Raw genomic sequence first — 16451 nt, 5'->3', positions numbered from 1 at the left:
CACAATCTACTTGTAATCTTGATGCATTAATAAATAGTACTTTACACATAAAAGATAGTTTTTAAGAATTTTTGTCAAATGCTTTATAATATAGTATAGATTATTTTTTTTTTAATTTAATTTAAGTTTAATAATGAAATAATTTATTTTTTGTTTAATAATATAACATTTTATAGAGATAATAATTAAGTATTCTGTTAGAAGTCAATGATTATCCTAATTATATTTTAGATTTTTTATATTTAAAATGAGATGTTTATCATGTATTTAATTGTGTTTATCTGCAGTTAGTTACACGAATTCAGATATGGGATGAAATCGGATAGAGATGAAATCGTTTAGGATGAATGAGTTTAAGAGTTTTTAAGACTTTTAAGAGTTTTTATCAAATGTTTTATAATATAGTATAGATAAAATGAGATGTTTATCATGTATTTAATTGTGTTTATCTGCAGTTAGTTACACAAATTCATATATGGGATGAAATCGGATAGAGATGAAATCGTTTAAGGATGAATGGGTTTAAGAGTTTTTATCAAATGCTTTATAATATAGTATAGATATAGATATGACAAAACAAATACTTGTATAGAATTAGTTATTAAAAGTATGGGGCGTTTTAAACTTTCTTTTGTTCAATATCATACCTTAAAATCTAACTAAATTCAACATATAAAATAAATGAATATCTAACTGGCGAAGGTTGAGCTATAAAACAAACAAGGATTGGTGTTTTCGTTTTACTTGTTCTTCTTTCTTTTACCACTTATAACCCGTGTGAGATGAAAGTCACATGACAATTACAGTAATGCTGATCTTCTCGGGAACATCTCAAAACCCGAGTGGGCAACAAGAATAATAATAAACCTCAAGGGGCATGCCGAACCCCTGCATTTCCCACTATGTCCAACGCGAGGACCCTTTTCTTTTATCTCTATCGTGTTTTCATTTTAATGTGATTGTTTTTTCCCGGCCATTTTTGCATAGGCGTTTAACAGTATTACCTTATTACTCATTTGTTTTATGGTATTCATGTTCTTAACGATGGATATATAATATATATAACCGCATAGAAAATCACTGGTGAATCATATAATATGCACTCACGAATTTTGAATGGCACATGATAAATGAGTTATCAAAGCGATTGTCTTGATTCCTGATTGTTTCGGTGAAATGCATTTGATGACATCAAGTCGTGAGCTTCTGATCGAGAGGCAGGGTGTAGTTATGGTTTCATATGGATTCTTGTTGACGGAGGCAAAAAAAATGACGGGGTTATTACGTGATGAAGGAATTGGGGTAAAATTAGAACATCTGGCTTATTTCTTGTTTTTTTTAATCTACAAAACATGGGTAGCGTTTTACGTCACGTCAAAACCCGTTAAACTTTATTGAAACGTGGCTTGCATTAATCTTTTAACACGAAAATCTTTAAAGCATGTAGTTTTTCGTAGCTATATACTTCACAGTTTGCAATTGTATTTTGATGTCAAACGACCACTTTAGAAACAAGGAGATGAGCAAAGATGGTTCAAATTTGGTGTTAAGAGCACCCATGCGCGCGCACACACACACACACACATATATACGCATATATTTACACACATGTATACATCAGCAGATTCAATACATAGTGGTAGGGGTCCTAGGCCCCCAACAAACCCACCATTTTTTTAAAGGCTATAAAACATTTGTTTGGTAAAATTTGCTATCGTGCACCCAACAAGAATAAGACAAGGCTCCCAACAAGAACAAGGCAAGGGCTCCACTTGATACCCTGATTGTTAATTAGTTCATTTACAGCACACATTGATATTTTTGTTCGAAATATAAAATATAAAAATTATACATCTCGATGAATTAGTAGAAAGTTATATGAAAATCGACATGAATAAGTTATCTTTATTCGGTTAACTGAACCGTTTAAGCCGAAAAGGAAAATTCAAAACCGTTTTCATCCGGATGAATTATTTGGTTTTGAACTATTTTTCTACACGACTACACCCCTAAGTGTGCCCCCTATTTTAAAAATTTATAGATCCGCCACTACCAGGGGCGGATCTAGCTCTTAAGAACTGGGGGAAAAAGCCCCCAGTTAAAGATAAAAAACGTTTGCTGACTAGCTTAAATTTTCTATTTTATCCTCGCCTTACATGATTTCCCCCCTACTCCCATATGGCCATATGCTTGTCTCCCCCAAGTCTCATCCAACGTGTCACCACCCCATTAATTTTCTGGATCCGCCACTATCATAAACCAACCATATAGGTTGATCTTAACACGAAAGACAACAAGAAATACCACCATCCATAAATCGAGACCGCGAGTGAGTCTTCAGGATGGGCAAATACATCAATTTTTAAACCATAGGGGTCAAAATCATCAATTTCAAAATTATAGGGGCAAAAATCACCAACTTCAAAACCAAAGGGGTCAAAATCACCAGCTTCAAAACCACATGGGTGATGGATGAAATTGTGTGTGGAAGGGGCGTGGTGCTATTTGAATCACCACTTTCAGATGGATCAAAACCTCTTGCTTCAAAAACCCAAACCCTCGCTCTTTCTGGCGGCTGAAACTCATTTCACTCTCTCCTAGGGTTTCTATCTATCCCCTTCCAAGAACCCAATTACTTTGGGGTTTTCTATCCTGTTTTTGAAGATCTATCAATCTATCATCTCCAATCATGGCCGCCGTTGCTCCCCCTGCAGATCGTATCCTCTGTTTACAAAGATTTTATTTTGCTGATCTGTTTTTGCTGTATCTTGATTTGAATTGGGTTGTTTTCGAGAAGTTTAAATCTGATTTCATGGATCCGTGTGCTGTGTGATTTGGATGCGTGTTGAAATCACTAATTGCGATAATTTTGCTGAGATTGGATGTTTTGACTGATTTCGTTGTATGATAAAAAGTCTTCTTTGTTTTTTTTCTACCTTGTGTTCGTTCGATGTTTTGATTGAATTTTTGTAAGAAAAAATTGGAGTTTAAGATCTTCTCTAACAATTGATCGTTAACTGGCTAATTATTGGGGATTTCATGGATCTTGATTTGCAATTCACCAGCCCTCTTGATCTTGGTAGATTTATTTTTGGTTCATATGTTAATGACGACCAAATTATACGAAAGAATTGGCTTTCCTTTACTTGTTTTGCTACAGAAGCTGCCGATTTGCTGAAGAATCTGTCATTGGATTCTCAATCCAAGTCTTCGGAAGTTCCAGAGTCTGCTAAGAAGGTGAGGGCTTAGCCGCATGTGGTAATATGTGATCATTTTTCTTGTTAATTAACATCACTAATTACCATTATCAGAAGACTAATCATGTGGTTTTTGTAATTTGCAGCCTTCTGCAGATTCTGTTGATAATGGGAATGGTCAGAGCCAACCTTTTGAAAGATCGCTTACCCCATTGATTCCAGATTTCATGGACCCAACAGTGGCTTATTTTCCCAACAGTTATGCTTCCCCTGCTTATTTCTATGGAGGTAATTTGATTAAAACAGATCATAGTTAGACTCCTTAAGCCTAGAAACTGTACCATTGATATGTTGAATTTGATTGCAAATTTTCTTGATATTGTTGTTTTAGGTTACGATGGGGCTAGTAATGACTGGGATGACTATTCAAGATATGTAAACCAGGATGGAGTCGACATGTCTCATGTAAGAACTTATTTCAATTGATCTTGATTTCCACAGTTGTGCGTGTTTTATGCTGATTTATATATATATTACTTAGCAGGGTGTTTATGGGGACAACGGGTCACTTATGTATCCTGGTTACGGTTATGCACCCTATGGTCCTTATTCTCCGGCTGGTTCACCTGTGCCAACAGCTGGTCATGATGGTCAACTCTATGGAGCTCAACATTACCAATATCCCAGTCCGTATTTCCAACCGATGACCCATACTAGCAGGCCCTACCCTTCTGCAGCCGTTCCTCCTAAAAGTGAGATGGCTAGAACTGCCGCCGATAACCAACCACCTTTGTCTGTGGACACCACCAATGGAAATCCCAATTCAATTGTGAAGGGAAACACTGGTCCTGCTCCTGTAAGACCTGCAACTTTTCAGAATTCAGTTTTCAACTCGAATGGATCCTATGGTAGGGGTGCCCAAAATGCGTTTCAGGATCCAAGATATGGCTTTGATGGGGTTCATTCTCATATCCCATGGTTAGACGGTCCAATATATTCTGACGGGCGGCCTAGAAACAATACCAATACTGCTTCTTTATCAAATGCCAACGGTTTCGCGTCCAAAAATCAGAATGTTCGGCCTCATTCTCATCTCATGGTATGCCAAATCTATTTTGAACCACCCCCAACAAAATCGAGTTTATTGGATCCCAAAAATGTCTAAATGTCCTAATAGATTGCATTTTTGGACAATTATGCTTCATATATAAACGTGGTGCAATAATTTTATAAGGCGACCTTTAGGTGTCGTAACAAGGTTTTTATAGGACACTTAAAATATAACATCTTATTAATTTTTGAATATGCCATTATTTTGAAGTGTCATGTAAAAAGATGCATTCATAAGACCCTTCTCAAAAGGGTTATAACAAAAAGCTATTAGCACATTTATTTTGAAGTGTTAAAGAATTTGTTAAGACGTCCAAAAGTGTCCTATAAATTTATTTAAGCACTTTAAAGGACACAATAGTTTTGTAAAGTCAGGTCTTAGACATTTTTAGTCACATTTTTAGCGTCCTATACATCCATTTTATCGTAGTGAACCAGGGTTTTCGAGTTTTTTTTTTTCAGATTCTAACATGTTCTATTATGGTAACTTATTGGGTTTGTAGAGTCCAAGACCAATGGCTGGCATAAATGCAGCAAGTGGATATATGAACAGAATGTATCCAAACAAGTTATATGGGCAGTACCGGAATGCCTATGGATCTGGTTATGGATATGGTTCTAATACTTATGGTTCACAAAACAACGGGAATGGTTGGTTGGCTGTCGATAACAAGTACAAGCCTAGAGGAAGAGGCAACTGTTTCTTTGGTTATAGCAATGAAAGCGGAGATGGTCTGAATGAGCTAAACAGGGGTCCTAGAGCCAGAAGTACAAAGAACCAAAAGGTTCCCACAAGGGTCACTATAGCTGTTAAGGGACAGGATGTACCCTCTGCAGCAATTGATGGCGTGGAGAAGGAGACGGAAGTGAAGGAGGTGTGTGCAGTTCCAGATAGAGAGCAATACGACCATCTGGAATTTCCTGAAACTTATGCAGATGCTAAGTTTTTCGTTATCAAGTCGTACAGTGAGGATGATGTTCATAAGAGCATCAAGTATAATGTTTGGTCGAGTACACAAAATGGAAACAAGAAGCTTGATGCAGCATACCAGGAGTCTCAGCAGAAGTCTGGACCGTGTCCTGTTTTCCTTTTCTTCTCAGTAAGCCTTCCTATTACCAACTATTTCATGTATTATTCATGAGGAATATCTTGAATTATCATGAATATCATGTATATTCATCATGAATAAACACATGAATGGTTGGTACACATGTTCTTATTTGAAGCTGCCTATTAGAGTATCTGGTGCTTCTTTATTCACACGAAGCTCCATTATCTTTCACAGGTGAATACAAGCGGACAGTTTGTTGGCGTTGCTGAGATGATAGGTCCGGTTGATTCTAACAAAAGCTTGGAATACTGGCAACAAGATAAGTGGATCGGTTGCTTCCCCGTTAAGTGGCATATCATAAAAGATGTGCCTAATAGCTTGTTGAAGCACATTATTCTTGAAAACAACGAGAATAAGCCTGTTACCAATAGCAGGGACACCCAGGAGGTATTATTTCATTTTTAACACTAAGTTGATATTCGAATCTTGTTTGATTCCATTGTTGGTAGTAACGGGCTGTTTGGTTGTTTTTCATAAAATTGTGTGTGTGGATTAATCTGTCTATATAGATTGCGGAAGTTTTATCTTGGGAGGATTTTCTCATAGATGGAAAGAAGAATGTTTTTTAATTGAGAGGGACAGCTTTGAAAAAACATGGCTTTCTGCATAAAGCTACCCCCTAAACGCTTACTGAATAAGCCATTTTTTATATCATTAAGCCACTACCACCAAGCAGTCATGTATAGATGACCGAATAAGTTATGAATCACATTAAGCTGCCAACAAACAAACCCCAACATATGTTGCATCTTTGTTTAGGTGAAGTTAGAGCAGGGATTACAAGTGATTAAAATCTTCAAAGGCCATTGTAGCAAGCAATGCATATTAGATGATTTCGAGTTCTACGAAGAACGACAGAAAAGAATTCAGAAGAAGAAGGCAAAGCAACAGCAATTCCAGAAACAAGCATGGGAAGAAAAAGCCACCATTGTTGAGAAGAAGAAAGATGAAGTTATTGTGGCAGAGAATGGTGAAGTTGCAGAGAAGAAGATCGTTGCAAATGGTTGCTAAAGAAAGCAAACTTTGGATCCATCCTTTTGGTATCATTGTACACAAAAAGGGCATGTAAAATAGGAGGGTCCGTAATCAAAATGGGTTGGTTTCTTCTGTAGTCTTTTTAGCTTCTAACAGGTTCTCCATACCATTTTCTGTTTTGGTTTCATGTTTCAATATTATGTTCTATGTTGATTAATGAGTAGAGTGGCATAATTGTATATCAAGACTGAAAATATATGTTTTACGTAAGGATATACGAGCTCGTTGATCGATCAATTCAATTTTGAAATTTATGTTACTGTTTTGAAGCTACAGGGGAACAATCCTTGCCAAAATTGTCTCCAACAAAACACTCAAAAAACCTATTCTAGCAAAAAGATAAGCAGAACTCTCTATTTGTTGGCTCACCGATGCCTCGTCTATGTTGTGCCAATTTGTAAAAAGGCGGCATCGTTGATTTTATGATATTCCTGCATGCCCAGATGTTTAGAAATCTGCACATAATTGAAACAGATTAGACTTTGAACACGATTTTGTAATTTAGTATTTTGTAGGAAGAACAGCATACCATTGTTGGTTCTTTCGGAACTCGGTTAGCACAGGATATATATTCTCAAAGGCGGTGTATGTCTCTTCTCTAACCTGTAAGTAAACACAACGGAAGTAAATAACCATATATATAGAGTGAGGTTCGGAGGAAAACTACAAAAAAATGAAAAGTTAAAAGAACATCATAATAACCATTCATCTGTATGGTATACACATGTGCATACCGGACAAATTACTTACATAGATACATACCCACATCGACCAAGAGGATATGAATATGTTACCTTAGCTCCGGTAAGAACAATTTTCCCAGAAACAAAGATGAGCAACACGATTTTAGGTTGTTTCATCCGATAAATCAATCCAGGGAATAATTCCGGCTCGTACTGCACCCCACCATATGCAAGCATCACAAGTTAACCACAGAAGATATAGTAAACATTACCACAAGAGCAATACACACCGAGCCAGGAACCGCCCACAGCGTGTCACATGTCCCTCCTCAGGATGGATATTTAGTGTTAATAATCATAAAGCACACCTTCATTTTGAATATGTTACAACATTCATGAGGATAGACACGTTCATATTCCTGATAAATATGAGATGTCGTGCTGTGGGCGGTTCCTGGGTTCCTATTCAGTTTTAGGTTCCGTTACATCTGCATTTGTTTATAAGAACTTACACTTGAGAAAGCACCATGAGAGTATGCAAGCCCTTCAAGTCTAATTGGAAATTTCACATCACATGATCCAACTATGTTCTGGATCTTGAAATCCTACAACCATTTACACAACTATTTCATTAAATAACAAGAATATACCATATATATCAAAAGAATGATACACTAGAAAGAGAGTGTTTTACCTTAAATTTTGCCGGGAAACCAAGTTTTTGTATAATTCGAGCATACTGGACAAGAATCAAGTCTATAAGCTTCTTTTATGTTCATAAATCATAATCGCAAAAATGATGTAAATACATAATATTGATAATAATTCCTTGAACCCTTTTACAGTTCTATGTAAAGATTCTACTTTTTTTAGATAAAAAAGTCTTGCAGTCCATGCCAAGGGGGTTAACGTGGCGGCGTGTACCTTTCGTGCCGCTAATTTTGATTGTTGTTCACTCTTTGCTCCTGTACAAACCTGAATAACCAAAATACCATATAAAGACTATATAACAGCCCACAGGGGGAAAAGGAAAGTAATAAAATACATTGGATACAAGGAGCCATACAACAGGATACAAATACGTATTCGTCCACATCAACCAACTACAAATTCCCATATTGCTATGTTCATTTTAACCAAATATTTTAGAGGTTAAATTCTCAAATTGTATGGCTTTTCGTCATTAAACATCGAAAATGTTAAACTTCTTTTGTTGACAGATGTGAATATGTGAATGTGATGATCCTCTATATATACACATACATATATTAATCTGGGTTTCAGAATTATAATGAAAAACTTACCATCTTCCCAGAAGCAAAAATCAGTGCTGTCGTTTTTGGTTCTCTTATCCTCATAATAACAGCGGCAAAACGCTGGAGTAGACAAAATAACAGTACATGAATGTCATTCCGGGAGAGAGAAGGAAATCGTATTAAAATCATATCTTCACCAATGAAACATGCATAAGCAATGTGCTGAAATAGGAAACTTAAACCAATTATATGATATAATGCAACATATATGTTCCAAGCTCTCATGGTTATTGTCTCGTTGGCTCAACTCAAATAAAATGTCATGAATCATATTTAGAATAACAATCCAAAGATGACATGAGGTACTAAGAAGTTGCAAATTTTCAGACAAAAAAGAAAATGAGTTCAAAATCTAAAAGACAGAAGGCTGAAACCTGACAGGGCCTTAGTTAATAGGTGTCAAGGAAAAAGTATCAATAGTTTTCTAGCTAATGGTATGTGGTCCTACTTTCGAAGGACTTCTGTAATCCTGACTCCTGAGTTTTGGTTCTCTAGATTTTGTTCTAAATTACTTCTCTTCTGTGAACTTTATGTCAAAACTAGGCATGATGTTCTTGTTAATTACTACATTTGTTCTTTTGGGGTGTTTGGAAATCAGAATTAGCTTATATATTTGTTCTTTTGGGGTGTTTGGAAATCAGAATTAGCTTATATTGTAGAACTGAAAACTCAATAATTAGAGTATCATCGAATGTCTTTGATTGAATATGCTTTTTGATAAACAGTTTAGAACAGAAAACAACATACCTTTGGGTTGTATTCTGCATTTCGAGCCTGCAATGCAATCGCCTTCAGATCCAATTTACAGTCCAGATTGACAGTAGACACTATGTTTCTACGAGTATAAAAGCATTGTACAGAATTAAAGAGCATATTTTGAATCTTATAACACTATTCATCTAGCAAGCATCCAAATTTACACCACATAAGTCAACAGTAGTATACAACTTTCCTTCAGAATATCATAGGGACAACCAACAAAAAGTTAAAGTAACTTATATACTAGACGACACCATAAGAGAATTTGTATCATTGGGTGCAAGAGCTTCTGGCTCAAGCAAATTGGTAGGTAAACGATAAGTATATGGGTGCACAATGCAAGGATACCAAGATTCAGAGATTGTAAGAAATTGAGAATGAGGGTGCACACACACAAACATATAGGGGAAGGTTCAGACGAGAAGCTAAACATTTTGCGAGAAAGCGAGAAGTTTCAATATCATATATGATTACACTTGGTTGGGTGTGTTTAATCATATATGATTAATCGTCTATATGCTGTCAATGCAACATGATATATATATATATATATATATATGTGGAGGTTCAAATGAGAACACCTCAATTTTATGAAAATACGAGAACACCCTTATCACATGTGATAATACACGTGAGGAGACCTGGTGGTGTGCGGACGATATGCCCTGCGACATAGGTTGCGCCAAAGGTTATCTGCGTCTCTGATTTAGCATCACAGATGATAGATTATGGTATTACATCAAGAACACCCTTAGTACACGTGGTAATACATGTGAGGGGGACTAGTGGTGTACAGACAACTTGACCCGCAGCTTGAGTTGCACCAAAGGTCGTCTGCGTCCTTATTTAGTATCACATGTGTATCATATATGATGGAATATAGTATTAAATGTGACTGACTTATTTAGTAAAAGGGTATTCTCGTGTTCTAGTATATTTTTTCAATTCATGCATTCTTTAAAATAGTTGACGGCTTAATGCATATTTAAGGTTTTCTCGTTTGAACCATTCCCTATCTATCTATATATCAATCTATCTATATATAGGGAATATCAAATACAAACCCAATATTTGTTACAAACCTATATACCAGTTTCCATGTGTTGTTCCATATATGAACCAACAAATGTGAAACATGTCTCTTTTACATACAATGTGGTTTCATATATGAGACTTTCAGGACTGTTTTGAATGTTAATAAGAAACATCAATATACACTTCACATAGAAACACACAAGAACAAAACATATGAAACAATATGAATCATAGCATAAAATCAAAGTCATTGTAAGATTTCGATTGGTTTGCACGGGTTTGTAACATTTATTGGGTTTGTATATAAAATTTGCTCTCTCTCTATATATATATATGTGTGTGTGTGTGTGTGTGTGAAATTCTAAAGCCAAACCAAAAAGAAAGAGGCTGCTTCATGATTTCATAAATGCATACTACGACCATTATCATATCATGCTTTTGCTTTCACTTAGAGGCCGTTTACCTAAACACTTACTAGGTAAGCACTTATATGTACGATTCAACACCACCACTTACCCTATTGGGTAAGATTTTAGTCCATCAAAACGGCATTGTATGCAACAATTTAACCGGTAAGCGCTAACCGGGTAAGAGTCGCCACTCTCACTTACCAGGTAAGACTCTCGAACCTTGTCATCGCTCTTACGAGTAAAATTCATGGTCTTTGTCATGTTCATCCCGTAAGATAATGTCACTTGTTAAGCGCTTAACGCTTCCCAGGCAAGCGTTTGGTAAACGACCCATTAATATGTCCATATTATTCCAAAATATGAGAAAAAAAGCTTCCTAAATTCTGGTTTGCCAATTGGAGCCCCATTGTGATATCATAACCCTATTTGCCATCTTGCTCAAACTGGATGATGTATCAATCCAAATTAAGAATCAAATGAGCCCATTGACATCTTAATCATTGTTCTGAATATCTTCCGAAGAACAGCAGATTTTCTGTTTTCAGAAATTATGTCACAAGAAGCAAGCAGCTACCTAAATCGAAGACTGACACTACTCCATCCCACCAAATTAAACACCTAATCGCTTTCAAAGGTGGATCGAGACTTACTGAAGAGTAGGCACAATTCCAGATGGATGCCTGGTGAGATCAACCGGTTGCCCACCTTCAAACGCTTGATCCGCCATCAATTCCTCTTCCTTATCCCCTCACTACTTCTGCAATTCAATCAATAATAACAATTTGAAATCATCCAATACCTTCACCATTTCAATTTTTTCCTAATTAAACCAATCATCCAAAAACGATCATGGCTACAAAAACCAACATTCTTAAAACCGCATTTGAAGAAATTTTAATTCCACAAAAACAAATTTTATTTAATTCACATATGCTGATGTACAAATTAAACCAGCAAACATACAGACTAGAAGAAAGCACTGTTTCTCCAACTATCTGGACACCCAGTTGGGAAATTGATTGAAAGTGAGATCTTGAGTTAGGGTTTCGCAGAATTTGACGATGGATTTCAAATTAAGTCGATCAGAGAACAGGAAACCGATTGAAATGGAAAAGGGAGCAGAGGAATTTGGGAATTTGAAAGAAGAGATGTTATATATGGAAGAAGATTTGAAAGGGAGTTATATAGAGGAGGAGAACAAGAGTGTCGAGGAGCAGATGGCGAATGAATGGTATGGGAGGCGAGGGTTGGGTGTCGATGGTTATTGGGTTGCTTTTGGTCGTCTTTTATACTATACCAAAAATACCCCTGGTCAGACGTATTGGTCAACGAATTCTTGGGTGCTAATTGTGAATTTACTAAAAAAACCCTCCCTTATGGCAATTTGTTTGACATATTTGCTCTAATTATTCGAAATAAAATTAATAAAAATATTCATTTTCATATTTTGTATTAATTTTTTTGGGTTTGTTTATTTTTTCAAAATTACCTTTTAATACCTCTGAAGCCTGATTCGTTCAAATGTTTGGATATTAAGAACACTTATTTTATTTATAAAATAAGAGCTTAAAAGCTCTAAATGTCTTCTGAAATTTTAAGTGGTAAATGTATCTCTTAATATCTCTTGATCCTAATCTGCCCTCTATCACATGGTTCATATTTTGGGGGTTGGAAGAGATTTATTAGCAAAAACTATTCATCTTTTATACTTTTATAAAAAATAAAAATAAAACTATTTATCTTTTATATTTTTGCACTAGTTTGATCGATTCAGATTTCAGACTTCAGAACCACCTCTTATAAATCAGAAGTAAAATCAGACTTCAAACTTTAACAACTTTTAAAAAACAAACGTCACCTTAGTCATTTTTTGTTCTTTAATTTAGTTTTTATATTTGTACCATGTTCACGAACATCTTTTTTGAGTTACACTTTGACCTTTTCATAAATTGAAAAAATATGACTTACAAACCTAATGATATTTTGAAATATGAGAAAGGAAATGGTTAAAAAATGAATCCAAAATTTCCTGAAACTAAACACATACTAAGGGGCCGTTTACCAAATACTTATCCGGGTAAGTGCTTAACAAGCTACGTTACCTCACAAGATGAATATGGTAAGGACCAAAAATCTTACCCGGTAAGAGCGAAACAAGGACTAAGAGTCTTACCCGGTAAGTGAAGGCGACGACTCTTACCACGGTAAGCATTTACTGGGTAAATTGTTGCATACGATGTTGTTTTGGTGGACTAAAATCTTACCCGGTAAATAAATAATAGTGTTAAATTTTACCGTAAACACTTATCGGGTAAGTGTTTGGTAAACAACCCCTAAGCCTAATAAGATACATTGGTCTAAAAATAACTATTTTAATTAATTTTCCTATAAAATATCTATTTATAAGAAAACATATTAAATTTATAAAACTACCTTTGAAGTTATTTACTAAAAAATATATATAATATAATTAAAGTATTTTATTTACATCCTCTAATAATTATTTTATTTATCAAATTTATAAATATAAAAAAACTGTATTTTATTTACATCCTCTAATAATTATTTTATTTGTCAAATTTATAATTAAAAAAAACTACTACAAATTACTACACTGATCTTAATATTTGGTTATTAATATATAGTCCCAAAAATACAAATATTTTGTTATTATCAAATTAAATTAGATATGTATAAAATTCTTAAATAACATAAACTAAAAATAGAATTAAGTAAAAAATATAGTAAAGGGTACTGATTATTTAACAGCTAAAGAGTTAGACAAGTTATAACAACGGAAAATCTGTGTCACTCCAGATGGAAAGATAAGAAATTAAGTCAAAGACCTTCCAGCCTAGTGGTAAAGGCTTGGGCATGACATAGTCATGAACCCAAGTTCGAACCCTGGGAGGGGAGTGTTGACGACATTTAAGTGGGGCCATGTTTAGTCTCCAAATTTGCCGGGGATTAGTTGAACTTTGGCCCGGACACCCTTAAAAAAAAAAGATAAGAAATTAATTAGTATAAGTGAAATTCAAAGTTGTAAAATTGAGTGTCAAGTTCACGCTTGAGAGCATGATTAGTATCATTTAGTGCTCCGGTAGTGTTAATATACACAAGTTAAGAAGCAAGAGAATTAATTTGTCAATAAATCGAGTTTTATGTATAAATATAAACTAGTTGTGTACCCGCGCAATACGGCGGGAGCCATGAATTTTCGTTATTGCTGTTGGATTGGCTGTAGGGCTTGCTTCTTGTAGTTGGATCTCCAAGTTTTTGGAGTTCTTAATAATTAGAAGATTTTTTTTAGCAAATCGATCATAACCACTACCTACATTCCACGAAATTGTGCACCACAAATAGTATCGGAGATTGCGTCAATGCAGAGAACGATTTTGAAGTTCTACTGGTTTTATAAGATAAGATTTAACGATGATATAGGTTACACTTGGTCTTTACAGACTATCGAATAAAAAAATTGTATAACAGTTTAAACTCCAATATATTTAAAATCCAACATATTTAAACGACTCCACAAATGTGTTTGATTTACACCAAGAGCAAAAAACCAAGAAACTTGAGTTTTAAGATAAACACTCAAAACCAATAAAGAAAATTATAAATTTGATAGATCATAAGCCATGAAAAGACCAAAAAAGATGGGTTTTAGAATGAAATTTCAACTGTTTACCCCATTTCTTGTTCAGAAACTCATATTAAGATTGAATTAATACATGTATATATATATATATATTTCAAAAAAACTCAAGAACATATTAATTCATAATATATTATACAGTGTAATTTGGACAGCCTAACCCCAAAATATATAGTATATATATATATATATATAAATAAATAACTATAAAAATATAAATCGTAAATATTAAAAATATTTTTTTACAGTATATATAATATACAATAATACAATTAAGTAAAAAATTATTCAATATTGGACTCATTTCGAATGTATTAACGAGACGATTATAATGGTGTAACTTGTTAAAATAAAAATGTATTTTTTAAACATATTTTAATTGATATACGATGATGTATGTTAATTTGATAAATGTTTAAAATAAAACATTTAAAAGTAAAAGACGTAAAGTAAATTAATTAACTAATTATAGGAGTATAAAATGTAAATTTAAAATTATATTTAAAAAAATCGGTTGTGAGAGAGTTAATGTATGTGAGAAGAGAAAGAGGTGAAAAAGTAAAAAAGTGTATATTGGTCATTTAGTATTTTAAGACTTTAAAATTTTTGTTAAATTTGCTTAATAAGATAGTATAGATATAGATAAACATTTTTCTATCACAAAGTTATGTCATATGTCATTCAACTACAAGCTACAATACTTTTTGAATTTATTAAAAAATCAATTTGATAACTTAGACTGAAGCAAGGTTGGAAAAGCTTTTAGGTGTCAGTATTATTTTGTAATTGATGGTTGTTATGTGATCCGATTAATATTGGATATCAAATACAATCCAAATTCAATTAACAGAATTTTCTGAAGTATTTCCCATACAATCGGTTTTTTTCCTGAATTTGACTTGATTGAATCAGATCGGTTCTATCCATTGGATGTTACTATTAGTTATCCATTGAATTCGATCGGATTCGTCCAATCTTTTGATCAATACTAAACCAATCCAGCAATTCAACCAACTTTTTACTTCCTTTCTTAAGTTATTAAAAAACAATACACATAAATATCAACTAAAAGAATATTATAAAATATTAATAATTATATATAGTTATTAATTAAATATTAACTGAATGGTAATTGGATTTGATCGGTTGGATGCTGGACTATCATTCAAGAACCAACCGATCCGATTTGAATGTAGAATCCAATTATGATCGATTGGTTCTAATTGAATAGGTTGGTTTAAGACGGATCAAATGACTTTCTACACACCCATTAATTTAGATCACTTCTTACACTTCGACCTTAACTTCTATTCTCATACGATCTTTTAAAGATGTGTTGACCCAACTCAATCAAGAACAAGACTACATAGACGGGATTCAAATACATTTTTGTATATCAATGACATAACATGGTACATAGTAAACAAATGATATTCCAACCAAAAAAGAATATATAAACACCATATCTGTACACTTTAGATATCATTGATCATTTTGAAATGTGATTCCAACTAATCCTGAAAAGGCTCTCAATCGTGTACATCATCCCTTTGGAGGTATGTGGATCGATCTTTCAAAGTCTTGAAAAAGAGACAAAAAATACAAGACAAAATGCAAAAAATTAGCAAAACAACACACACACACACACACACACACATATATATATATATATATATATATAGTTGGAGGTTCAAACGAGAACCCCTATGATTTACGAAAACACGAGAAGTGAGAACAACTCAATAACCACAAACTTTTTTAATTAATAGATTAACTTTTATTATATATAAATAATTTAATAAAAGCAGTAATGTAATTAAGTAATTTTTATAATTTTTATTTTATTTTAATTAACCATGTTTATCTTCACGTTTCCACGTCTTCTTCTCCTTCATTGATCACGTCTTCTTCTCCTTCATTCATGCGTCTCCAAATCACACCCATATCACACCAAATCGGTAGTCGATTTTTTAAGTTAACCCTAGCCAAACGGAATCCTTGTGATAATTGTGTGATAATCACATGATTATCACACCCAAATCATACAAAATCATGTTGATATAAGCGATAATGTGATAATTGTATGATAATCACATGATTATCACACCCATATCACACCAAATCGTGTGGATATAA

At 34.0% G+C, this 16451-nt stretch overlaps 2 protein-coding genes across 3 annotated transcripts; one reads left to right on the top strand and one right to left on the bottom strand.

Annotated features, from left to right (window-relative positions):
- Nucleotides 1-2556: 2556 nt before the first annotated feature.
- On the top strand, nt 2557-6691 carry LOC112521573. 2 transcript variants are annotated; one of them, XM_025130507.1, is made up of 8 exons: nt 2557-2717; nt 3161-3237; nt 3344-3485; nt 3589-3662; nt 3742-4296; nt 4811-5407; nt 5594-5806; nt 6179-6691. In XM_025130507.1, the coding sequence occupies exons 1-8, from the start codon at nt 2690-2692 to the stop codon at nt 6428-6430; spliced, it is 1938 nt and encodes a 645-aa protein (XP_024986275.1). In that variant the 5' UTR covers nt 2557-2689; the 3' UTR covers nt 6431-6691. The 2 variants fall into 2 exon arrangements, with proteins under 2 accessions (XP_024986275.1, XP_024986274.1); XM_025130506.1 differs by having other exon boundaries at nt 3739-4296.
- On the bottom strand, nt 6552-11870 carry LOC112521574 (TATA-box-binding protein-like). The gene is made up of 10 exons (XM_025130508.1): nt 11621-11870; nt 11308-11414; nt 9201-9288; nt 8442-8513; nt 8062-8112; nt 7832-7876; nt 7650-7742; nt 7249-7350; nt 6984-7057; nt 6552-6909 (listed from the first exon to the last, which is right to left on the bottom strand). Coding segments are annotated over exons 2-10 (603 nt in total). The 5' UTR covers nt 11385-11414; nt 11621-11870; the 3' UTR covers nt 6552-6908.
- Between the last annotated feature and the right edge of the window lie 4581 nt (nt 11871-16451).

Source organism: Cynara cardunculus (genome assembly GCF_001531365.2).
Source record: "Cynara cardunculus var. scolymus isolate 2C chromosome LG 11, CcrdV1, whole genome shotgun sequence".
NCBI lineage: Eukaryota > Viridiplantae > Streptophyta > Magnoliopsida > Asterales > Asteraceae > Cynara > Cynara cardunculus.
The sequence above is the reverse complement of the archived record's forward strand: the minus strand, read 5'-3'. Positions and strand labels throughout refer to the sequence as shown.